Consider the following 26,396-nt stretch of genomic DNA (forward strand, 5'->3'; position numbering starts at 1 on the left):
TCCTTTATATTCCGCGATAAAGTAGGGAGGGTGAGGAGCAGGAAATCTCAGTCTCATTTAATTTTTGTGCACGATGTAATACTTTCTCTAAAACTCTCGGGTTTACGATGTTCGTTAATAAAAAACTAAAAAAAAAAAATTACCTAGATCTACTTGCTGAGAAACGCTTAAAGTTAATTTAGGGGTGACATTTTCTATTTTTAGCACGAGCCATGGCTAAAACGGGTTATCCCTGACCAAACATCCATTTAAGTGTATTGTAAGCGAATTTTATACGTCTAAGAAGTACTTCCTGATCGAATTTCCTCTATAAATTTCAAGGAAGATTTGACTATTTTCGAATTGAACTCATAACTTTTAAGGTAGACCCAGATCTAGATTACTGTGTATTTATTTGGATAATAGCAATTTGCACTGTTTGTTTAGGACTTAGGGCCTACTTAATTGCTTAGTGTTATTTAATTGATTTTATAATCATATCAATATCATAATTAATAGGCTAACTACTAACTAGATCGGTAATCTATCGTTTTGGGTACGTAAAATCGCCCGCGGCTATTTATGTACGAAAACGTTACCTCATTGTCAAGGCTTTAATAGAAGTATATTGTCATACTTTTGTGTCAAATATTATAGATAAATGAATAATAAACCTAAATCAATGGCTAGTTATATCGATATAGGCCAGAAATTAACTTTAAACAGCAGTGTCTGAGAGCAAGATTTGCTATATAAACAGCAGCCATTTGTAAAATAGGGGAGACTGCTCAAACTTCGACCGATTCGTTTTCGTCCGGTCAGTAGGTTCGCTTCTCTTCGTTATAACTCGTAAGCTAATCAACATAGCGGTTTCATTTTTTCACTATTAAAAACGTTATCATTTGCTGATTGGTTCAGTATAAATAGTTAACCAATCACAAGGGAGAATATAAATGCTATATGCAAGGCTAGACACTGACCCCACTTCGTTCTGTTTGGTTTTAACTTCGACCGGGTTGCTCTAACTTCGACCAGCGGCTTGCTCTAACTTCGACCGCTATAAGCCTATATATACATTATTGTTTTATTCATATGGGAAAAGGCTTAAAATTGTAAATAGATTAGGGCATTATAATAAACAATATGCAGATCTATGTTATGGTACAAATGATATTTAATTTGTAGAAAATAGAGACGCAATAATGATATTTAAACCAGCTGGAGATGGGACAGAAAGGGCAGGATGGGGACATAGATCGTTAGGTCCTTCAATAATTATGTCATCTTGTGTTGTTTTCAGTTATATTTAAGTATAATGAAAAAGAAATGCTCAGCTGATTAAATTATTTAATAAAACTATAGATAAACGTGATAGTACATGCAAGGTTATGTTTTAGGGTCAAGTTTTTCAGTCGGTCGAAGTTAGAACTATGCCAATTTCAAGTGGTTTTAACTTCGACCGATTTGTTTTTCAAATTTATTTTTTACATTTTTGTTTAAATTTAAAAAATAAAAATACACGCATATAGGACTGCCTTTTTTACAAACGCTTTTTTAATTTTTAAAATTTTATTGTATGAATTAATTGTAATTTGAGCATTGTGAAGCACGACACTCCTAAGACAGCAAAATCTCAATTCGTGATTTTCACGTGATAAAATTCACTGACGAGTTGTGCCTTATATTTGCCGATCAGAAGCGCAGAAACGGTTAAAAATAGACATGACCTTAAAAAAAGAAAATCCCCCACAATTCAAATATGTTACTAAATATATAATTTATTTTGTCCAATGGCAATTATTAAATTTTTAATAATTTTTTTTTCTGACCATACTAAGAAATCGGTCGAAGTTAGAACCCGGTCGAAGTTAGAGCAGTCTCCCCTAGAGTGGCTTCCCCCTGAATCTGGCGCTAAAAGCTTATAAAAATAAAACTTAGACAAGATGGCTGCTATAGTAAATGAGCATGGTTGCATCTGTTGGAAACATCGCTAGTCTTCATTTATTACGGAAAAGTTTTAATTCAATTGTTTAAAAACAGGTACATAAATGAATCAAGGAAACATTTTTGAATTTTTTAAAACATAAATCCTCCTCAAAATGTGAAATAATTATTAAAATTTAAGGAGTCACCTGTTTTTCACATTACAAATCGCGGGCGATTTTACGTACCCAAAACGATAGATTACCACTAGATCTTATAATATACCTATAAAAGTAAGTATAACTAGTAAGTTACTAGTCTAGTAACAGTAACAAAATAAGAGTATGAGTAAGTAACTACTACTAGATCTAAGTAACTAGGCCTAGGCTAGGGGTCGTCCATAAATTATGTCACACTCGTAGGGGGGATGGGGGGGGGGGGTCCGTAATTTTGTGACGGTGTGTGATGAGGGGGAGGGGGGGAGTTCAGATGGTGGGACTCACATTTTTGCATTAACAAAAAGTAATGTTAAAAGTAATAAATTGTAATAGGAATTGATTAAAATACTCTATTTTGAGAGAGTCCAGACAAGAAAAATTCAACTGCAATTTTGAGGGGGGTAGTAGGCTGAGGTGTGAAGTCATTTTAGGGGGGGGGGGGGGTCTGGCTTTTTGTGACGATGTGTGACGGAGGGAATGGGGAGGTAAAAATCATCAAAAAAGCGTGACGTCATTTATGGATGACCCCCTAACTAAAAACTAAAATTTTAAATTAATTTTAATAAGGTAGACCTAGGTGTTTAAATTTTATAATTTTACCTTTTTTTTTTAAACATAGGCCAACAAATTCTAAATAAAAATTTTAATTCAGCCACTAGCTTTGTATTTATTTACTATTAAAATTAGGCAGAATCAGGTGATTGTTTTATTACTAGGCCTATATACTTTAATATTTTAAACTGTTCCAACTTAAAACCAGATCTAGCCACAATCTATGCATGTGTAATGGGAAAACCAATTACCTCTTTTCATTGGGTATATTAATATTTACCCTAATGCCAAACCCTAATCTTTCATAACCAGAGTTTCTTTTGGACATCTCTTTGGGGGGGGGGGGGGGGGGGGGGGAGGGGGGAGAGATGACATCCAACTCCCCCCCTCCCAAAATATTCAAGTGCCCCCACCCCCGGTCTGAAAGAAACGCTTATGACTTCTTAATGTTAACCATTTAATCAATGGTATCCCTAAAGCCTAAACCTGTAACCCTTCAAAAGTTCCATAACAGCTTTTAGTTACTAAGACAAATATGAAAAAAAAAAAAACAGGAATGGAATCCATGCCACGAAATCAAGCTGACTGATGCGTAACAGCTTCGACCACAATGTTGAAAAATTGAATGTCATATGCAGTGATTGTAGGAAAAAAAGTCACAGGAAAAAAAAACACAGGAAAAAAATAAACCGGGAGTGATCTCCCCTAAACTTTCTCAAATATTCTTATATAACTTGAAATATAGACATGATTTTTAATTACTTTAACTTTTAAAAATAGAATAGAATCTCATAGAAAAAAGAATTGCGCACCAAGCGAACGCCAAAACAAAATGTGCATAATAGTGCGCAATATTATTAGTACTTTATAAATTTACATCGAAAATAGCGTAAATTAGTTCTTCCGGTCAACGGAAATTACTCAAAATTTGACAGAAGGCAGAGAATTAGATCTTTTACTTACATGTGAAATTTCATTTATCTATCTGGAATAGTACTCAAGTTATAGGCTTTCAAAAAATTCAAAGTAGAAAAAGTACCACTTCCGGTTATCGGAAATCGCTCAAAAGTTGATACGGTTGTACGATTTTGATAAAATACTTATATATGAAATTTCATCAACCTAGCTGTAACGGTACTCAAGTTATCGTGTTTACACACAGAAAGACACACACACAGACATACGGACAAGATTGCAAAATTATGTTTTTCCATATCAGTGAGGTGTAAAACGTCGAGATTTGTAAAAATCTCAATTTTTTTTTTTTTGCACGATTACAAGACTTTCTCTATACGAGAAAGTAAAAAACAGAAAAAAAGTCACAGGAAAAAAAGTCACAGGAAAAAAGTCACAGGAAAAAAAGTCACAAATATATATTTGCATGGAATTTGATAATACTTTTATGTATTAAATATTCAGAAAGTGCAAATCAACTTAGATTAATTAAATATAATGAAATGTGCGTAGGTTGTATGCGTATATTGAAATTTATAACATGTAAATATTTAGTGTGAAGTATTTACGTTTTAATTCCTTTAAACATAATATTTAATAGAATATAATAAATTGTTCCAACCTTCTCCTTCTCAATGTATTTGTTAAATACTAACTGTAAATAAGCCTGGAAGGGCATTAAGTCATAGTTAATGTGACTTGATGCCCTCAACTCATTGCAACAATAGGTCAACCACCTGTACTGCCCACATTTATCACACTCATTACATAACAAAGGAAAGGATCAAAGCAGAAACCCGAAACGGTACAAAGGCTGTCATTGACGCATAACATCAACAACACACAATATGGACGGACAAGGCCGACTAAGGAGAAGCCGACCAAGGAATGGCAAAAAACAGACATGCAAAACACAATGATGTACCTAAAATTCGTTTATAATTAACATTACTAGAGCGTATTTAACTAAATTCATTTCAAAAGTTGTGGTTGCGGTGTAAATTAGGTTACAGTATTTTTACTTATCAGTGTTATAAACCATGATGCTTTTATCGTTTATAAAAATGCTAAAAAAAAACAACAACCCACATCAATAAAGACCCAAAATTTTACAATTCTCCAACAATTAAAATCTAAATATTTATTAAAACATTATTTTGACTTCTTTTTTTTGTGACTTTTCCCAAAAAAAATTATCATTTGTGACTTTTTTTTCTAGCAAAAACTGTGACTCTTTTCCTGTGACTTTTTTCCCATTCACCTTAGCTATATGCACACAAAGAATGCTTGTGCATGCACATACATATTTGCTTCGCCTAGCATAGGGCCAAGGGGAGGCGGTTTGCAGTTTACTCCGCGAAATCATTCCAATTTATATATTTTTATAAGGCCTCTGGGCTAACCTAACAGCAAAGCACTTATACGACGCCAAAATATCAGATAGAGCCTGCTGCCCTACACATTTAAAATTATTTTTTAACACAACTATTTTTTATTTAATATTATTTAGGCCCATATTATGCAAAAGGTTAGTTACTGTTAGTCAGTGTTAGTACGGTAGTAGTAGGCTTACTGACTAGTACTAACAGCCTACTTTTTTATGGCATGCTGGTCTGCATAAATCTATTTTCTAGACAAGGTAGAAGAGTTTTTAAATATTAGGACCAATGGAATGTCTCTTTGCCATGGAATAGTGGGGTCCTATCATATTCCAGAAAACAAAATAAAGTTGCATATATTAGCACGACTGAGCAAATGATTACTGTCTTCACCTTTACACTCGAACACTGGCATATAACTCTGCAGCTAAGGAAATATCACTCAAAGCAATATCTGACAGCTTTAAAAATCACTCCCACATTGAAGATGGTAGTTGAATCCCTTTAACGTGTAGAGAGTAGCAGAAGGCTTTTTTCTTTGTACTCATTGAACTGACCAAGGCATTTGACATTGGCAACAGAGATTAAATCATTTTCTGATGACATGAATGACACTGTTTTGTAATGATGGGGAGACAGCAAGTGTATACAGGTGTAAAACACAGCTGTGTACTCTTCCCAACTCTCTTTTATCTCAGCACAAATGTTAAACAAAGATTTAACAAAACAGTTTTACCTTCAGTAGCAATTCCAAACTATCTAGGCTGATAGCTAAGAATCAGGTGTGCATATAAAAAAAAACAAAGACCTACTTTTTGCTGACACTTGCAAACCCAGCATTTTATAGGGAGGATGAAGTAGAGCTCATATGTTTCTTGACTTCAGTATATGACCTCAAGATGGTGTGGTCATCACTATGCCCTGCTGCCTTCATTTTCCCTCAGTCAGGTACTCATCAGAGCTAAGTGGACTCAGGGAAGTTCTGCAGTCTTGAGTCCAGACCGAGATCGGAACTCGAGACTTTGAGCTAGCACTCAACCACTCAACCATGTTTTCCTCTCTGTAACTCAAACTGAAATGAAATTCCAATCCCATTTGATCCTCTTCAGCAAGCTCTGCCATGAATTTGGTCTAACAATCAGTATGAAGAAGACAAACATGTTTCTAGGAGCAGTTTCACCTAACTTTACTATAACCAGTAATCAACTGAATGCTGTTGATCATTTCACGTGCTATGGCACCATCATCACCAGCAATCTTTCACTTAATGCATGCAAAGTGTTTAGAAAGACCTTTAATTACCTGCAAATTTTTCCGCTTTTTTTTATGTAAGATTTTACTTTTTTTAGCCCACAAGAATTTAAGGCTAGGGTCATAAAACTCAAAGCTCTGACCTCTTAAGATGGCTGAGAGTTGAGTAGTTGATCTGGAAAAAAACTAATTCGCCTTTTTGCCAGTAGAGCTGCCTAAATGCTAGTTTTCCCAAAAAATAACACTTTCAATTACTTCTGGGAGTCACTAGGTGAACGACCCCCAACAAACTAAGACTATCTAGGTTCGGTGTGGGGACAAGCATGATCAGTGTTGGGAAAAATTATGTTCAATCACTTCCCAACTAAATTTAAATGGTCATAAAGCCAAGCTCTATAGAGCTCTCACCATAAATGAAAGACAATCCCTGTGAAGCTTGGTGCAATAACCAGGTTGGAAGAATATTCCTGCCATGGCCAAAAAATATCCACTTAACTGGCATCAGTCATGAAGGAGTGGTGACTTTGTATTCAATCTTCCAACAATTAGCTTTAGAGTTAATGGGACTCATAATCTAGTTGCAACTCTCATTTTGTGGTGGTTTGTGTGAGCATCTTGACCAGTAATGGTTGTAAAAAAAAGTATTAATTAGGCCTCTCTTCATTCCATTCTCTCCCATATCGCACATTGTCACATTAGTCCATACCCCCAAGAAAGTAACATGATTATCTCACAACATAGTCCATCCCTCAGGAATGAACCGTGATTTATGGACATCCCCTTAGAAAAGACACGCTAAGCTAAGATGTCACCACTACACTACTATACATGTGGTTGATTTAGCTATGGCGAATTAACACTACAAAGAAAATATTACACAAAGGCCTGACCTTGCTAACATACATAAAAGGCCAACATTTTAAAAATGCATCCTTTAAAACCCATCACATCCTTTTTCAGAATTATAAATATTTTTGAGTTATTTTAAAAAAGAACAAGTCATTGCAAGGCATAAGATTTTTTGGCTTGGGGGTCATCCATAAATGACGTCACGCTTTTTTAGACGATTTTTACCTCCCCTCCGTCACACATCGTCACAAAAAGCCAGACCCCCCCCCCCCCCTAAAATGATTTCACATTTTACAACCCCCCCCCTCAAAATTGCTGTCAGAACTCTGTCAACATAGAGTATTTTGATCAATTCCTATTACAATTTATTAATACTGTTTTCTAAAACGCAAAATAACGGCTAAAACTCGTTTTCTAACATTGCTTTTTTATAATGCAAAAAAGTGACGTCACACCATCTGAACTCCCCCCCCCCCCCCCATCACACCGTCACAAAATTACGGACCCTCCCCCTACGAGTGTGACGTCATTTATGGACGACCCCTTGGTAAAAGAACACAATTCATCTTCTCATCTTAGTCATGTAAAAATGTAACCCAGTGTTATTGTCACAAAGTTACTACCCTGTCCCAGACTAACCCTATAAACATAGTATGATGCAGTGTGGACAAAATTTAGATTATTTAACATACTTACATTTTTTGTTAAACTAAGTATAAGCAATACATTTTTAACCTTGTTTTTCAAGTATAGGTGGAGTCCTAATGTCCTATTAAAATAAAACTAGTCATGTCTTCCTGTATGTCATAATTGTGTCTATCAAAAAATTTCAGGAACTCCTAACTTTTTATAGTTTATTTATTTTTCATAAAGATCTATTTCTTTTTTTTTTTTTTTTTTTTAAAAGAGTTATTTTAAAATCATTTAATACATTGCAAAAAAAAATGGCATAATTTAAATATGGTTGCTGTAGAAAACTAAAAGCTTTTGTTGTAGTTCAACTTTCCTTTATAAAAATCTAGCACTAAGCTGGTCTGGCCTGGTGCTGCTAATTGTCGCTATTAAGAGGAGAATGGAGAGCCAGCTAATTACTATAGCTGGGTGACTAATTATTTGTAATAGCCCCAGCATTGCTGATCCTGGTAGTGTTAAATGAAACATATTTATGAACCCAAAGAGTAAGATCATCAAGTCATTAAGTATGTCGCTCTACTTCAGTTTCAAGTGGGTTTAATGTATTGTGGTCTGAATCACATTGCTCATTTTCTAACCAATGTCAGCTTGTGTAGCTACAATTTGAAAGCGTGGTTTTTTTTTAAATTTTAGTTTTTTTTTATAAGGTAAAGATCATTTTGAGTTATTTTACTTTTATTTATTTATGGCATCAGACTGTGGTTAGTTTGATGGGTTTTTTAACCATTTAAACATATGTGATATATTTTTAATTTCAACAGTAGTTGAATTAAAGAAGGTTTTTTTTTTTCAATGAAACTTTATTTCTCTTGTCATTGAAGTTAGTAAATTATTCAAAGACTAATTTTTTTTAATGTTTTGTATACATACATTTTAACTCTTTATAAACATGTTTGTATTTTTTAATGCAGTTTATTGTGTAGCCTATAAAAAGTTTATATTTTGTCTTAGTTTCTTTCTGGTTAAATTAGTTTAAAATTTTTTGCAAGTGTCAATTTGTTTAAATAAGTACTTCATAATAAATGCTGGTAGTGAACCACATACACACACTTTCTCTTTACTATATTGGATTGCTTTATTCTATACCTTAAGCCTCTAATAATCTAAGCATTTGCCTTCTGTGTAAACAATATGTGACCTTATATTTGCATTAATTATGATGTACATATGCAACATGTTTTCAATAACTAGTCCACGGTTTATAATTAAACTGGTTTGTAATCCTACTATAAAAACAGCTTTTTCCCTTTTTTAAAAGAATATTGGATTTAAATTTTTCTTTGATGGCAACTTGGTATTTAACAGTAATTCTGTGAGCCTGTGATCATCTGTCAGGATAAGCATGCAATATTTGTATTTTGTAAACCATAAACTTTTATCAAAATTCTGTAGGTATTTGTCTTACCTTTTTAAAAATTACTACTGATTTTGAACTAATGAATAGACTTCCCAATTGCAATGGACTTATCCTAATATATAAAAGACCATGTGCGCACTTCTCTCTCTCTCTCTCTCTCTCTCTCTATTCGCAAAATATTTTCACCGGATATCACATCAGAATCTTCAGCGATATATGGAGAACTTGATACGGACTTTTGTTGAAAATAATATGGTAGATGTTTTAAATGTATAACCACAATTTTATTTAAAGAAGAAAAATAAAAAATAAAGGCGTATTCGAATGTAGAAAAAAGTCTGGAAGAAACACTAAATCAGTGTGTGCCTGTGTTATGTTAAATGTGTAGGATTTTTAGCTAATTAGTTTTTCTTTGCTTTGTCACTAATATCATTCAGCGTGTTGTAAAGCACATTGCGTTTTGACCAATAACTATTTCATAAATTATTTTTCTCAAACAAGTACAACATTTTATAATATACAGGCCTATAATTCACGTGAAACGGGTACCGATGGCTAGTGTTTTTATGATACTCATTTATATTTTAACTTAAAACTTTTTTTACAACTAAAATGTAACTTTGGTTACTTCAGCAGTCATTAATTGTTAAAAAATTATAATCGCTAATCTCCATTCTTATTTACAGATGCAAAGCTAAGAGAAAACAGGAAACAGGCACAGAGAAGATAAATCAGTAAATGATGAGTCACATTGAGAACATGTCTCATTTTATACTGTCACAGACTGCCATCCTCTGTCTTTTCTATTTGGCTTGCAGTCTAGCTGTGGAGATGAAGAGGTTCACAGCCAGTCCCACAAATTCTCCCCTCCAAACTCTGTTGGTAAAAAGCAATTCAGTTTACGTGGGAGGAAGAAACGCCCTATTTCAACTGAGCTCAGACCTGGAAAAAATATCAGAAGTGGACAAGAGTCCAACAGAGAATTGTGAAAACGAAGCCGGCTGTTTCAATGATATAAAAATTGTCCAGTACAATGAAAGGAAAGATTTGCTGCTGGTCTGTGGGACATCTAGAAATGGTTCTTGCAGTCTGCATTCACTTAAAAACATGTTGGTGTTTCGGGATGTAGGTGGAGAAAACACTGGTCCGTATGTTGGCAGTAAAAAATCTTCAAAAGTTGTCCTGACAACAAAAGATGAGAGTAGCACTTTAGACTTAATTTTTGTTTTTCATGAGTATGATGGTAGGGACTTTAACAATTCACCCTTTGCTGTCTCTATAAGAAAGCTAGAATCTGCAAATGCTGACCCAGTGTTAAATTATGCATTATACGACCCAGTTTTGCATCAAATCTCAGGGTTAGATATCAATCGGACTATAAAAAATAATTATTATATGTCTTTTATATACACATTTAAATTTGAAGGTTTTATATATTTTGTGATGAACCAACAGAAGAGTTTGAAATATGAAAATGAGGTCCGTGTTAGAATTGGACGAATTTGTTCTCAGTTGGACATTAAACTAGAGTCTTATGTTGAATTGGAACTCTCCTGTCTTGAGGGTGATTTAGAATTTAACAAAGCTACTGATGCAGTGTTTTTTGAAAACACCTTGTACATTTCAACTGTCCGACTTCAGCCATCCAACCGTGATGACATTGATTTCAGCAAAGGGTCCGCAGTATGTGAATTCCCTATAGCAAAGATTAACAATGGCTTCAGGCAAGGCTTACTTTATTGTTATGGTAGTTCCAAAGGTTCTCAACTAGAATGGCCCAAGGCCGTTGAAGACGTGTGTGTTCAAGATTCTGTAAGTGGATCACATTTAGTTTTTTATCATTTTATCAACAATTTTTAAAGTTTTCTATCTTATTTTTTTTTTTTATTTTTGGAAATTTAGTCTCCTGATTTTGTAACCCTCTCTCTATTTTAAGATGGACATAATTAAAATGTTTAGTAAGTACATTTGATAATACTGACAGCTGATCTCTAATATGGATGTTTGTAAGCATCATGTTTATTACATCATTCTTAAAAATAAGTAAAGAAATAGTGGATTAATAATTTTAAATGCTCATTTTCATCAAGGAGAGTTACCAGAAACTGTTGGCTGCAACTCATCAAAATTGTAATCCTTCATATAAAAGCAATCTTGGAGTAAGGGCAAGCACTCCCACCAAGAGTACACCTCCTATAATCAAACTGCCCACAATAGTGACATCCATAAAACCTTACTATGTTGCGGCAGACACAACTAAGATGGTGTTCCTGGTTGGAGATACTAATGGAACTATTAGAAAGGTGCTGTATTCTGTTATTCTTCTTTTTTAAAGTTTTGTTCCTGTTATTCACTGTTATTCCTGTCAAAGCTGTATTGATTGTATTGAAAATATGTATTATACTACAGATCAGAAAATATGACACCCAATATAAAGAATTTCTAAAAGTCAACCTTGGTCCAAATCCTATTAGTAGCATAGAAGCAGAGTCGGAACAAAACAACAATATGTTTATTCTAACTGGTGATTCAGTAAGTCAAATTTTTTTTTATAAATTTGGTTATTTTGATGCTTAGTTGTTTTTGTTGCTTGATTTTTTTCTGTTTGAAAACACAATTTTCTAAGAACTTATTTTAAAACCAAAGGCAATTATTCATAATTTTAAAATGTAAACTATTTTATTTCATTACAAATTTCTAAGACTGGTTTTTAAGGGTTGGTCCATATCTTGTGGGGGAAGTGTTCAGACTGTTATTATGAGGGGAATACAGAAGGCATGATGTCACACTTTTTGCAATTTAAAAAAAAAAATTTATACTGAATTTCAGTGGTCACATTGTAATTTAATTCAAAAGACTTTTTGTAAATTGTAATAAAAACTGAGCAATGTACCTAATCCAGAACCAGTTCAATTAATATTTAAACCGTTAATAACAGTTAAACCTGCTTTACATAGAGGGTGAACAGTGAAGCATTACTTAAGTTATTGGGACGGATCAGAGGGAACTAGTTGATGTCGAGCAGTGGTAAAAATTGTCAAAAAGTGTGAGGTCCCTTATAGATGACACCTTATGGAACCTTGCATTCTGAAGCACAGGAAATCTTATTGAGTGCTTCATAAAAATTCAAATTAATCTCATTGTGATTCTTTTTGGAACTTAAGCAATTTTTTCTTACACATTTTTTATTCCTTCAACTTACTCATGAAATAATTGTTGAAACCACTGCAAGAGTTTCACTTGTTCGAATAATGTTTTATATTTGAATACATTTATTACAAATCACATTGTAAATTAAAAAAAAAACAACCTTAGGCTTAAGACCCAGCAACAAATCAATGTTTGATTGCAAACTTCTCTAGGTAGTGAAATTTCCTGCGTCCTCATGTGGTCTTTACTTAGACTGTGAGGCTTGTATAACCAGCAGGGATCCACTGGGGTGTGGGTGGTGTGGGGACTCCTGCACTAACCAGTCTGAGTGTGCCGAGAAAGGCGAGTCTTGGAAAGCCACTGACAATTTGTCATGCCCCCCAATCATTTACTCTGTAAGTACACTAACTCATTTTGTTTATATCTCTGTCTATGGTGTATTGACAAGATTTTATATACAAAATTATCACTATGGCAAATATTCTTATTTTCTGCTTTTTAACATTTCTTATTTTTCAAGGAAGTATAAAAAATTAATTTTTAAATTAAAAATACCAAAATATTAAATTTTTTATGCATTAGACTTAGCTAAGTAAAAGCAATTTAACTTTTCTTGCTTTACTATTAATTTTTGTTTTACCAAGTATACACATCTCCGTCAAAAATATGTTTACGGAAATAGAAAATCTGATTTTAAATATATGCCTGAAAGATACCAAAATTTCATCATTTCTTCACATTGTTGTGTTTTAAATTTGTTATGTTGTTTCTGTCTCAATGTGTTTACAAGTTAGATTTTTAAAATATTCATTATATTTCCAGATATATCATTCTCTATTTTCTATAATCTATTTTTCCAGAGTTATCTTTTCTACTTCCTGTGCTCTGTTTTCCCAGATTTGTCATTCTCTGCTTCCTGTACTCTTGTTTTTTTTTGTTACAGATCAGCCCAAAATCTGGCCCAACAAAGGGCGGAACAAAATTAACAATCACCGGTAAACTTTTCGGGAATGAAAAAGCTGAAAAAAAAGTTACCATAGGAAAATTTGAGTGTGACATCAATGCAATTGAGTCAAACTCTACTGTGTAAGTGTAAAAACTGGGTAGAGAAATACAGATGTTTATTTCATTGTTGGTTCCTCTATGTTTTCCTGTTCAAGTATATAAACTGGTAGAAAAATAGGAAGCTTTATTTCATTGTTGGATCCTCTATGTTTTCTTGTGCAAGTATAGAAACTGGTAGAAAAATAGGAAGCTTTACATTATTGTTGGTATTTATTGTTATTTTGCTTTGCTTGTTTATTGAGAAATTTCCTCTACAAGTGTTGATGGTACGGCAACAAAAAATTAACTTTTCCACTTTTTGTCTGGATACATAAAAGTACAGCTTTGTACTATGGGGTGGTGTGGTTGAATGGTAGAATATATGAATGCTGACCCGAAAGTATCAAGTTTGTATCCGGTTTCAAGTTCTTTGAACGTCCCTGAGCCTACACTGATGTGTAGCCTACCTGGGAAAGTAAAGACAGCTGACCACAGTGTCCCTTCATATGCCGGGGTCACAGAAACTGGTGAACTCTATTTCACTTGCTCCGTGGACCATTCCTTTCTAAACAGAAATTTACTTTTTTTTATAAACTGTACTAGATTGTTATCAAATGCTATGTTGTCAATATTCAATCTGAAACTAATTTACTTTGATTTTACATAATAACATACCTACTAATTAATTTCTATGAGTTGGTATACTAATTGATATTAGCTAATAACATTGTAACTTGTTTTATACTCCATTGTAATAACATTTTTGCTTCAACATTATAGGGTGTACTGCATTACTAGATCATCCGATACTGAATTCTACAATGTTGTTAACATTTATGTACATGATTTGACCACCCCACTAGAACGTCCATTTCATATCTATGGAACGAATAACTCTAATGATTTGTTCTTTTATAAGGTATTGTAGACATTAGAACTGCTTAACTTTTTAGAAAAATGTCTATGGAGCTTTTTAATATTAATTTCAATGTTATTATTCCTCATCAAAGGTTCCCACTGTTTCTACCTTTTCACCACAAAGAGGTCCACAGAGGGGAGGTACAAAAATAACCATTTTTGGACAGAATTTGGATATTGGTTCAAGTATCAATGTGACTATTGCCAATAAACCTGCCTGCATTGTTGACACAGACAGGTCTGTAGTTTTATATTGTTCTTTTTAAAAAATTAATTATAACTAATTTTTCCTAATTTTATTTTACATTTTTAAAAAATTCTTTACAATTTTAAAACGCAATACCATTTACTTAATATAAACTATAAATAATTTATAAGCACATATATTTTTAAAATAAAGTTTGCCTAAAATTCTGTACCTGTTTTTTTTTTTAGAACATCTCCAAATGAGTTATACTGCACCACCAGAAAGTGGTCAGAATCTCTTGGTAAAAGACGCCGTCGCTATGCCAGCAGGGCTAAGGAATATGGTTCACTGCAAGTGAATATTGACAATGAAAAGTTGACTGCACAGAGTAACGGAGAAGACATTAATTTCTTCTACATGCCTGATCCACAAATAACATCAATCAGCCCTAAAAAGTCAATACTGAGGTAACCTTTTTATTTTCTCCACATCCCTTGCTTCAAAATTAAACTTAAAACTAATCATTGATTTGTTTCTGTATCAGTAAGCCTCAATTAAATATCTTATATATATTTTTTTTAAATCCCAAATTTTTTTTATAAAATCCAAGCAAATCATGAACCCTGTACAATTTAAAAAGAGTATTTTGTTTTGTTTAGTATACAAGCTAATGCTCCCCCCACCCCATCTAGAAAACAAAAAAGGGGGGTTGTGACCCATATATTTGGGAATCCATGAGTTATATAATATCCAAGCACTATCCTCAAACTTGCTAATTAAACTGGTTTTTATTCAGTTTTTTTTTATATTAAATTCAACCACAGTAGAAGTATCTGCTTTCTTAAATTTTTTTTATGATTTCAGTGGAGGAATTCCAATAACAGTCACTGGCAATAACTTAGATGCTTCTGTTGCACCGGTTATGGGTGCAACTTCTAATAATCAAGAATTTGATTCCACCACTGTAAGTTGTTAAACTTTTGGTAGTTAAGGCAAGGAAACTATCCAGATTTTTCTCATTTGACAGTAAAACTTATATAATAAAAAATTATTCTGAATAAATGAAAAAACCAGTCTTCTTTTGTAAAAGTAATAACATTAGTTGTTTTTTTTAAGTTTTGAGAACAGTTTCATTATCTTATATCTAAACACAGACATGCAAGGTTGATAGTGGTGGAACTACAATGATCTGCCCTTCGATAAATATTCCGAAACCAGAAAATGTTCAAGCCTACTTTTTGTTTGATGGAAATAAAGTGGAGTTGCAGTCATGTAAGTTTACTCACTTAACAAAGTACAAAACTATTTTATTTTTAACTTGCACTATAAAAGGTAAATACCTGTAATAACTATATGTTATCACTAAAATGACATAAAAGAATGTTCTTGTACCCATTTCCTATTTTTGATGCTTGAACAATCAAATATTTGTCAAATTATTGGCAAACAAATGAAGCTTTCAATTATTGAAGTTGTTTTTTTTTTTTTTTACATTAAATTTCAATAAAATCTCTTTTGCCACCCTTGTAACTCAAAATAAAATTGTGCGTGTGTTCATTTTTCTAATGTTTTTCATCTTATTTCTTTTCGACAGTTATATCGGACATACATTATTATCCAGATCCAGTTATTCTCAAATTCAAAAAAACTGTCATGCAAAGTGAAGTGGATAAAGAAATTATTTTTTTGGTAAGAACATTTTGTTTGTTTGAGATTTGGTTTTTGGCAATTATATACTTTTTTTCAAATATTGTATAATGCGTTTTAGGCAATTTCTTGTCTTGTTTCAAGCAAAGTAACAGGTTAGGCAGTTGGAGTTGTACTTTTTTTCTATTCTATTTCTAACTTTTTTTAAATGTGTAATTATTAAATGGTTTTAAAATTGTATATCTGAGCCACTTTACCTTTTAATATTTAGTCTTTTTTTTTTCATATTTCAAATACAGCAATTATTACTTTTATCAGGATATATATATATGTCATTTGATCCTTTGTTAATCATTGCCCTTATATCTCCTAAAAAGCTCTGCATGTTTTTTCAACATCATATCAACTCTCTAACTTGTCACTATCAATGAGTATTCTATTCAAAATTTTAAGGGAATCTATGCCAAACTGATATTCATATTAATGTTTTCTTCTATTTCATGAAAAAATAACAACACTATTACATTATAATCATAACAAGACATACTGTCATCTGTTCTTGTGTTTAAATATAATTAAAAACATTTAATTCAAACTTTCATTTCAGGGCAAGGACCTGCTGTCAGTCAACAAAAGGGACATAATTGTGACAATTGGAGGCAAATTGTGTAATGTGACATATATTGATGCAAGTGAATTTAAATGCAAGCCAGATGTGTCTGGATTAAAAGTTGATGGCGGACCAAAGTATGCAGTCCAGGTGGGGATTTTCTAAATATTTTTACTGCACAGGCTTGTCATTCTGGGTTGGCACATTTTACCTGTTATGTTGTGAGATTCAAAAAGCCTTTTGTCTTTGTATAACACTAACTTCTATTGTCAATTATTTACCTCATGTGCTAAGTAATGTATTACACGTTGTTGTTGTTTTTTACTCTAAAAAAGCAACAGACTTGATCAAATTCATTCAAGCTGGTCTATGCATCATGAAAATCACATTTTTTAAAATCCCCTCTAGATAAACTAGTTATCTTGTCTGATAATTAATAGGATACTTAAATTAAGTCCAGTTTCATTGACCATAAGGCATATTGAGCAGAGTTTTCTCTATTTTTGACCTTGACATTTCACAAGATTATGTGGTCAACATTCCCCTAATAGAGTCTCATTTTTGACCCCAAAGTGGGAGTTAAGTCTTCAGTCAAGTTTTATTTTAAGTTACTGCAGCTCTCGTATATGGTCAGCACAATGCTATAGGCCTACTTTAGCACAGGGGTCTCCAGACTTTTCAGTCCGAGGGTCGCATTAACTATCAAATTTCAGTTCGGGGGCCAGTTTCTTCCAGGCATGTCTTTGATTTTTTGGGCAAAGTTCCTCAGCCATCACCAACAAACGATTTTTCCTTGGACAAAAAGATCTCCGCGGGCCGCATGAAAGGACTTCGCGGGCCGCATCCGGCCTGCGGGCCGTAGTTTGGAGACCCCTGCTTTAGCAGATTCACATAAGGAACTTGACATAGTCAACAGTGATATATTACGGGCTCAAACCCAGGAAGAGAACTTATTACTTTTAAGTTAGCAATTTTATGTCTACCCATGTGACTAGCTACATTATCTCTTCATATGCTGAGGTCAAGAAACAAGAAACTCTAATTCATCTGCCCAATGGATCGCTAGGTCTAAAGAAGAATCTTTACCTTTACTTTATGTGACTAGCTAACCCTAACTTATATAAAAAAATATTAAAATTATACAGAATTGTATGATTTACCTCATTGAAGTTTGTCTTTAATTTAAACAGATTAAAATAGGAAACTTGGCCTTCAACACAACAGAGATTGGTCTCATTGAATATCTACAAGCAGCGGCAACTGCTATCTCAGGTGGCATCATTGCACTCATCATCATCCTCAATCTTCTTTTTATTGCTGTCATTATACTGCTTATAGTCATGAGGCGCCAACGGTGTGGATTCTTCAAGTACGTATTGCATTTAGGTTGTTTTCTTTCGTGTTTCTTTGAGAAGGGTGCAAGCAACTCTTTGTTTAAGGTGTTTGATATTCACAACTTGTTGGCTGTTGGTAGTATAGATTTAAAAAAAGTAAAATTCCCTGACATCATCCATTAACCAGGTGAAGTAGAGTTCCTGAATTTTTAAAATCTTTATGATAGGATTGAGTGGTCAGCATTACACATTATTTCACACCTTACACAGCCATGATTACATCCCCTGACTAGAAACAGGTACCATTATGTCCCCTGACTAGAATCAGATCCCATTATGTCCCCTGGCTAGAATCAGATACAGTTATGTCCCTTGACTAGATTTAGATGCCATTCAGAGCTTTAGTTAATTAAGAATTTGAACTAAAAAAGTGTAATGCTCATTCCCTTGACCATGTCACGTAGCATAAAAAAATTTACTATAAAAAATTATATTTGATTAATGGTTTTAAAAAAGATTTTGTTTTTTAACCAGCTAAAAAGCATTGCTAAATTTTCATGTAACAACCTTAACAATATTAATATCTCTTCAACAACATGCATCTATATTTTGTTAGACCACCAAAGTATACAGTCAACAATCAAGTCCAGTTCACTCAAGAGAATACACCATTGAGGGCGGAATCTTTTCACACAAATAATCGTATGTCTTCATTTATAAAATATAATATCCTACTTGCTATATTTGAATGTTAACAACAGAAAAGCCAGATAAATTTTCTTTAAATAAGTCTCCTTATTTTTAGGTTTCAAGTATCTAAGAAATACTGTTTTTGTCAAATTAAATTAATTTCAATTATCAGAAAACTGAAGTGTATAGCTTTATATATTTTTAAAGATGTGTTGTTTTTTTTGTCACTTTTTTCTGTCACCATATCCTATATCACATTTGTCCATGTCACCTCACAGAGTACAGTGATGGTGGTGCAGTGAGTGTAGGAGCTGAAGCCCATGCCCACATTGATGAAGAGACCCTGAGGTTAATTGAATCAGAACATCTTCTAGTGGACAGGGATTGTCTAGTCCTGGCTGATGAAATAGGAAAAGGTGCGTTGGTCAGCTTGTGTAGAACTCTTTTCTCTCAAAAGCTAGTAAATTATGTACTTTTAGAATTTGTTTTTTCTGTGAAGGTGGTAAATTTTATTAGAATTCCATTCTATGGATTGCTTGAATAAATTATACAAATGTTATAGATTGTCACATTTTTTTCAAAGTATGTTTTTGTGCATCAGTTACACAATTTTTTATAATTTCTGTTGTATTTCTAAAAGTCCTTCAGTTGGAGTAACATATTTTCTTAAAATTAACATAATTTATATAGAATTTGTTACAACACTATTTAGTTTTTCTTTTATTTATAGGCAATTTTGGATGTGTGAAAAGAGGATTTTTAACCTTACCTGAGCAGAAAGGAGACATACTAGTTGCTGTGAAAACTTTACACGGTATGGGATATAGGTTCCGTTGAAAAATTTGTTGCCTTTTGTTTTAATGAAATAAATTATTTAAGTTGAAGAAATATTTAGGAATTTATTGCCTTTGTTAAAAACATGTAAACTAAATGGCCTTTAAAATGTCTCTAGGTAACAGTATTATGGATACAGCTGGGACTTAGAGCCAGCATATTATTACTTAGCTTATTATTTTAAATACAGATATTTTCAATTTATTTTTATCTCAAATGTAGTATTTTTCTGTCATAAAAACAAATCCATTGATTTTTTATTATATTTTTATTGAAATGTTAAAAAAACGTGTGTTTCCTATCTTGTGGTGTGGTTTACAGACAACAACCCAAGAGATATAGAGCTGCAAGGTTTCCTCCAGGAGGCCCTCAGGATGAAAGACTTCAACCACCCGAATGTGTTGGCTCTGATTGGAGTCTGTCTAGACCTGGATGAGATGCCTCTTGTGGTCCTGCCCTTTATGAAACATGGAGATTTACTTACATACATACGAGATGAGAAAAATGTAAGTGGTTAGCAGGTTTTTAAATAGGAGCAACAATTTTTAAAAGTGGTACCCATCACAAGCATGTTACAAAAATAATCAGTTATAATTCACTCCTACTATAATGGAGATGAGTTTCTCTTGTTTGCACATATATTTTAATTATTACTTCCTAACACAAAAATCTTTTTGAGGTAATACAAGTTTTCTTTTATATTTTATGAAATCACTTAAAGTGAAAATGTAATTAAAACTTCCTTATTACTCATGTTATGGTTTGACTTGATGAGCCCACTAGAAAAACACAATTTATATTTCTATCAGCGAATGATTAATTCTTAAGTGTTGAAATGAATCATTTGATGATTGTACTACTCAGTGCTTTAAAAAAAAAAAGACTCACTTCCTTTGACTGTTTAAGCCTTAGTTCTGTTGTAAACAATTTTATTTTTTGTTTTCATCCCCTATTATTGTAGTCACACATTATCCTAACCTAATGTTCTATAACAGTTTAGTTTAAGTTTTATTTTTTGAAGGCATGTTTTTTTGGTTCAGTTACCTTAGAAAAAGAAAATAAAAATATTGTACTGGTGAAAAAACCCAAAAAAAAAAAGGAATCTTAAATAAACAAAAGGGTTTACAACCTTAGATTTTTATTCTAATGAACCATAAATAACTTTATTTTATTGGAACTCTTATCTCATTGTACTCCCAAGATGATCTGGCATAATGGATAGTGGCAGAATATCCATTGTAGTTTTATATACCCATCTTTTTTTGTTGTGATTTATGCATCTGCAGTAATATACCTACCATGTTGCCATCCAAAATGTCAACATCATATTTACTAATGGCAACTTCAGTGACACACTTATCTTTTAAAAAGTAATATTTAGATGCTGAATTTGTAGTATTCATATATTCATAATACTTGCATTAAAAAAAAAAACTAGTCTTAATCTTTCTGTCTGATTCACTCTTAATTTAACCCTACCTATTATTTTTTGTTTTAATTTAAGATTTTTTTAGGAATTTGACTAGAAACTCTTCTGTTATACTCCTTCTATTCCCTAGCTAGTAAAGCAGTTTAGCAACTTAACTAGATAACCCAATCTTGACTTGATATTTACATTGTAGCAGTTAAAAACTTTGCTGATCTGTCCAACCTTTTTAAAAAATTAGCTTCATTTATTTATTGATTAACCAATTTATTTCATAAATTAACCATCTCTGCTTTGTCGGTACAGAAAAACAAATCTAATAAAAAAATAGTTTTTTTTTTTTTATTTTTGGCATGTAACCAGCATGTGAAACTGTGTGGCTCTGATTTCAGCTACCTACTATAAAAGATTTAATTATGTTTGGCATTGACATAGCCAAAGGCATGGATTATCTGTCCAGTCTCAAGTTTGTACACAGGGATTTAGCAGCTAGAAACTGCATGTAAGTTCTTTAACATTAAAAATAAGACTGGCATTGGTTTTATAATGAGGGCTAAAATCTATGTCTTATAACTTTTTATTTAATATTATAACAATAATAACAAAAAAATATTTACTCATCTTGTGTTAACTGCATACTTCCTCATATTTTAATATGTTACAAATGTATGAAACGGATTTTCTCTAAAAGCTGTTAAGCTTAGTATAATCATAATAATGCATTTTGCACGAATAATGAGGAAAGATAACCTTAATCATAATATATATATTAACATACTTTGCTTTATTTATTGACTAGTCTTTTTTAATTAGCATATATCTATGTCCACCTGATTAGAGACACTGAATAAAAGAATGCCAAAATATTTAGCTAAAATACAGTTTTCAAACGACCGAAAAAAAAAATTCTAAATCATACATAATAACATCATAAGCAAAAAACTAGACTTAAGCTTTAGGTCATAAGTTTTAAAAATTTCTGACCCTAGTCGATGCATTTTACATTTGTCTAGCAACTAGATAAATGTTAAATGTAGACATTTTTTTTTAAATATTTAAAAAAAAAACAAGCAAATGTTCCATTCAGGTTGGATGAAGAGTTCCACGTCCGGGTGGCAGATTTTGGTCTAGCCAGGGACATCTATGAGAAAGAATATTACAGCTCTGCTAACAAGAAGGCTAAGCTTCCAGTGAAATGGATGGCCATTGAAAGCTTGGAGAAGGGGACATACAGCCCAAAATCAGATGTGGTAAGGTTATTACCTGCTAATTTATATTTGTAAAATTATTTAATATGTAGTATTACCCTATGATCAGTTGTTTGTGACTGTTTCTTTTGAGTCATTTTCTTTTAAAGTATATGTCCTACTGGATCTACTCATATTTTTTTCAAACCAATCCTTTATCATGCTTCTTATTTAAGCATTAAGAGTTATGTTATGTTGATATATATGAGATTTTCAAGCTCTTTTAGTTTTGTTAAATGTAAAAGTAAAGTAAAGTTCCCTTTCAAACTTGACGGTCTATAGGGCAAGTGAAGTAGAGTTCACTTGTTTCTGTGACCTCGGCATATGAAGAGATCGTGTGGTCAGCACTATACCCAGCCACCTTTAATTTCCCTAATGTGAGTTAGGTACCCATCAGAGTTGGATGGACTCAGGGACGATCTATTTGACAATGTATCAATTGATGTTTTTTTTTACATTTTTAGAATGCTTTACTTGAAGTATTTGATTGTATGTATTAACACTTCAATTGAACAGTGGTCATATGGTGTTGTCTTGTGGGAACTGATGACCAGAGGTCTCATGCCCTATCCTGAAGTGGACAACTGGGATATCATCAGATACCTAAAGGCTGGGAGACGCATGCCTCATCCAAACTACTGCCCTGATCAGCTGTAAGCAATGACTACTCAATGTTATTTTAGTTATTATTGGATATTTTGATTGGCATACTATGTCAAAGTGAATCTTTTTGTTTTAGCTAAAAATTGTGAACTGTTATTATTCTTTCCTTTGCTTTATAATCTAAATGGTTTTAGATAAGCCAAGCAGTATTTCTGCACATTTTTTTTTAAAATTTAGACCTATGACCTTATCCTATTTTTCCCTCAATGAGAAAAATTTACCAACAGAAAATTTGAACTTGATAAGAATAACATTTTCTAAAAGTTTGTTCAATTTTTTTATTTCTTCTAATAATAAAACATTACCTCAAATTTTCTACTACGACCTTGAAAATCTTGGATAAATTAGGGAAATGTAGCAATGCTTCTGTTTATACCATAGAAAAATATTAAATTCTCTTAGATCATTAGACTTCTCTAAATGTTTATTGAATTTAAGCTTAAAATTTTCTGATTTAGCAGTGAATAGTACATTAATTTTATTTTTCACTCATTATCTTTGCCTGTTTAAGGGCAATAACTAGAAATATTACAAATATATATATTTACATAACAATTTCTCAGATATGAAATCATGCAAAACTGCTGGGCCGAGAACCCTTCTGACAGACCAACCTTTGCCGAGCTGGTGGACGACATCACGGACATGGTGAAGCAGATTGAGATGAAGACAGGCATGATGAAGCGCAACATTGAATCCACATACGTCAATGTGGCAGAGTGCAGCCATTACCACTACAGGGACGCTGTGGATGGGATGGGGAACGCCAGGTCCAAGAAAGACCCCTCAAACAACAATCACAAAGTTGAGGAAGAGGATGATGTTTTTGATGATCAGCAAGTAACAGAGCACACGTCATTAAAAGTTTAACCCCTTGCTCATGTGTAAACATGAAAGTGTATTCAGTTGGTACACAGACTACTTTTAAATATTGTATATAAAAATTTCGTAAAAACATTTAAGTTAGGCTAGCATATTTAATAGTATATTTTATTTTTATGTAAGTCCCATTTACCTCACTACAACATAATTGTATTTACAGTATTTTCTTTGTAATTTTTTTTTAAATGAGTTGTATTACAGATTCAGTTTATGTAAATATTATTTTTTGGGGAAAAATTTCAAGTATTACACTTTCATTTGTAATTTTATCAAATAGTTTTTGCATTTCAAATAGGCCTATTCAGCTATCTTTAATTCATTGTAAATAGTATGACCATGTTTAGGCTTTAAAAAAAAAACTACAGTATGCTGTACAAGCTATGAACAGTAACATGAAATAAAGGAAAACAAAATACTTAACTAAGATAGTCAATATCTGTTAACGAATTAATGTACAGTCACTTCTTGTATCATGTGATAATCACTCAGCTATACACAAGTAAAGAACCTTGAATTTTCTTTCACCTGTATATCAATATAATTTTTTATTTTTTTTTGTCATGTTTCACATATATCATAAGCCTCAAAATGTTTAAATTTTCAACTACATTAGTTAGTATGACAATGTCACTTTTTTAATTAAAAAAGATATATTTTCAAAAGTTGTATCCAATTAAAAATAATTATAAATATATACTCGATTTGTTGCAAACGTTTAACTACAAAGAATAAATTGGTTTTTTTCTCTATTATTTATCTTTCATATTGTCCCAAAATCACATAAACTTATAATAAAGTATTGTCCCAGCATATAAAAGCAATATTGTACTTGTTTTCACAATTTTTAAATAAATTTTAAAACATTTTACAACCAAGTGCTAATATTTTAACTTGACAGTGCCTATGTGTAATATATGAAAATCTTTTTTTAATCTGCAGCATTCTACACATTTCATTAAATTGTGTTAACTGCCTTAACCGAAATAAATTTATATAAAATTTTAATAAAAGTGCTGATAATTGTTTTTACCAGAGGGCAATGTATAAAAGTTTTTAAAAATTGATGCAAAGGGAAGTTATAAAAAGGGTGTACATACTTTGTTAGTATTTAATTTAATAAACTTAAAACATTTTAAATAACAGCCTTTAAATTTGTAAAAAAAAAAAGTTTGTACATAATGTATTCTATTGAATAATTCATTTTTTAAATTCATGTTTTTACATTTTTAAAATCTGCCTTAAAATAAGTCTACATGAAAATTATAGAAATGTAATAACATGTTGATAGTTTTTAAATTTTCAATGTTACTTAACTTACTCTTATTTCGTAAAGTGAAACAGGAAAATTAAAGTTTTTTTCTACAAACGTAGGTACAAATATTTAATATACACTAACTTTATAAGCGTTTTATTTGTGTTATTCGATGAAAATGATTATATTAATTGGCAATGTGTTAGAGATTTATTTAGACCCACAACCTTATACAAAAATTTTATACTGAAAAATGTTCACATACCATGTGCTAATACAGAATTACTCTTCAGCATTTTGCAACAAAATGTTTTTAATTTTTTTTTTAAAGTTTACATTTACTTTTAACCCTAAAATGCTAATTCAGTTTATACATATTAAATTATTTTTCTCTCATTTAAATCATGTTTTGTAAGTCAATCACATGTAAGTATATTTGATATTATGGAGAATTGTTCAATCCAGATTTCAATTTTATTATATCCTGATGGGTTAACTCAGGAAGAAAACTGCTGAAATATGTCTTTAACAATATGTTCAGCTGAATATCTTATCAGTTTGCTTTAAAAGTTCCTCAAGGTCTTGCAAATTATCTGATAAAACATAAATTACATCATAAAAATAAATAAAGACTTTAATCAGTTATTGAATTTTTTTAATAATTTAATTTATTTTTACCTATCCCTCATTACTTGTAGTAATTAATGTTATTTTAGGATACTTTTCATATGCTTAAAAGCAAATATGGGTTGCATATTTCATGGATATATTTTGAATGTACAGAAATTGCAGAAATTACTTTTTTTTCTAGAGCATTATACTATTATTTTTATCTTAACATTTCTTATCAAAATATAAAACTACTTTATGTAACAATTCTTAAAATTGATTTGAACTATTTTTTAAAAAGTAAATCAAATTATAGTTTCTAGTAAAACTATCCCTTATTATATTTAAAATACATTTCAACTCCTTACACAATATGCATCAAAATTGTTCAGAATAGTTAAAGCCATGTTATGTATATATGAACTGATAAAATATTGCTTAATTCATGGCTTAATTTATTTAATATACATTGACTTTAACTTTGTTCTCTTTACTCCTTGTCCAGTACACATTCATAAATTAAAAATTGCCTACCTTGTTTAATGCATGTCTTGTAAAAATGTATGAAAAAATCATAAACCTCATGCAATCTTTCAAATTCTTTCTGCCTTAAAAGCAGCAGCAAATTCTATTTATTTTATCTGAACTTTCACTGTTTTGAATTAATTGTTTAAAATAGTTGATGATATACATTATTTTTTTTATATCATCTTTGTAATTATTTATGTTTATACAGATCCTTAGTGTA

The 26,396-nt window shown here is 31.8% G+C and overlaps 1 protein-coding gene across 1 annotated transcript; it reads left to right on the top strand.

Moving 5' to 3' along the window:
* The first annotated feature begins 285 nt into the window (after window positions 1-285).
* LOC131931302 (hepatocyte growth factor receptor) lies at window positions 286-25,707 on the top strand. Its single transcript, XM_059288044.1, has 22 exons — window positions 286-362; window positions 9,842-10,967; window positions 11,246-11,458; window positions 11,565-11,687; window positions 12,518-12,700; window positions 13,249-13,391; window positions 14,130-14,268; window positions 14,360-14,505; window positions 14,703-14,921; window positions 15,319-15,418; window positions 15,609-15,726; window positions 16,049-16,143; window positions 16,709-16,861; window positions 17,902-18,080; window positions 18,662-18,747; window positions 19,014-19,151; window positions 19,466-19,549; window positions 19,891-20,075; window positions 21,388-21,497; window positions 22,083-22,245; window positions 22,759-22,895; window positions 23,469-25,707. The coding sequence occupies exons 2-22, from the start codon at window positions 9,894-9,896 to the stop codon at window positions 23,773-23,775; spliced, it is 4,095 nt and encodes a 1,364-aa protein (XP_059144027.1). The 5' UTR covers window positions 286-362; window positions 9,842-9,893; the 3' UTR covers window positions 23,776-25,707.
* The last annotated feature ends 689 nt before the right edge of the window (window positions 25,708-26,396 follow it).

Source organism: Physella acuta, unplaced genomic scaffold, assembly GCF_028476545.2.
Source record: "Physella acuta isolate Inbredline_101_S28 unplaced genomic scaffold, ASM2847654v3 ptg001940l, whole genome shotgun sequence".
NCBI lineage: Eukaryota > Metazoa > Mollusca > Gastropoda > Physidae > Physella > Physella acuta.

Bases quoted from the DNA above. Each gene is read 5' to 3' on its own strand.
- LOC131931302 (XM_059288044.1), top strand. From the start codon at position 9,894: ATGATGAGTCACATTGAGAACATGTCTCATTTTATACTGTCACAGACT. The intron at 15,419-15,608 runs GTAAGTTGTTAA...ATCTAAACACAG, and splicing joins AAGAATTTGATTCCACCACT to ACATGCAAGGTTGATAGTGG. The intron at 18,748-19,013 runs GTATGTCTTCAT...GTCACCTCACAG, and splicing joins ATCTTTTCACACAAATAATC to AGTACAGTGATGGTGGTGCA.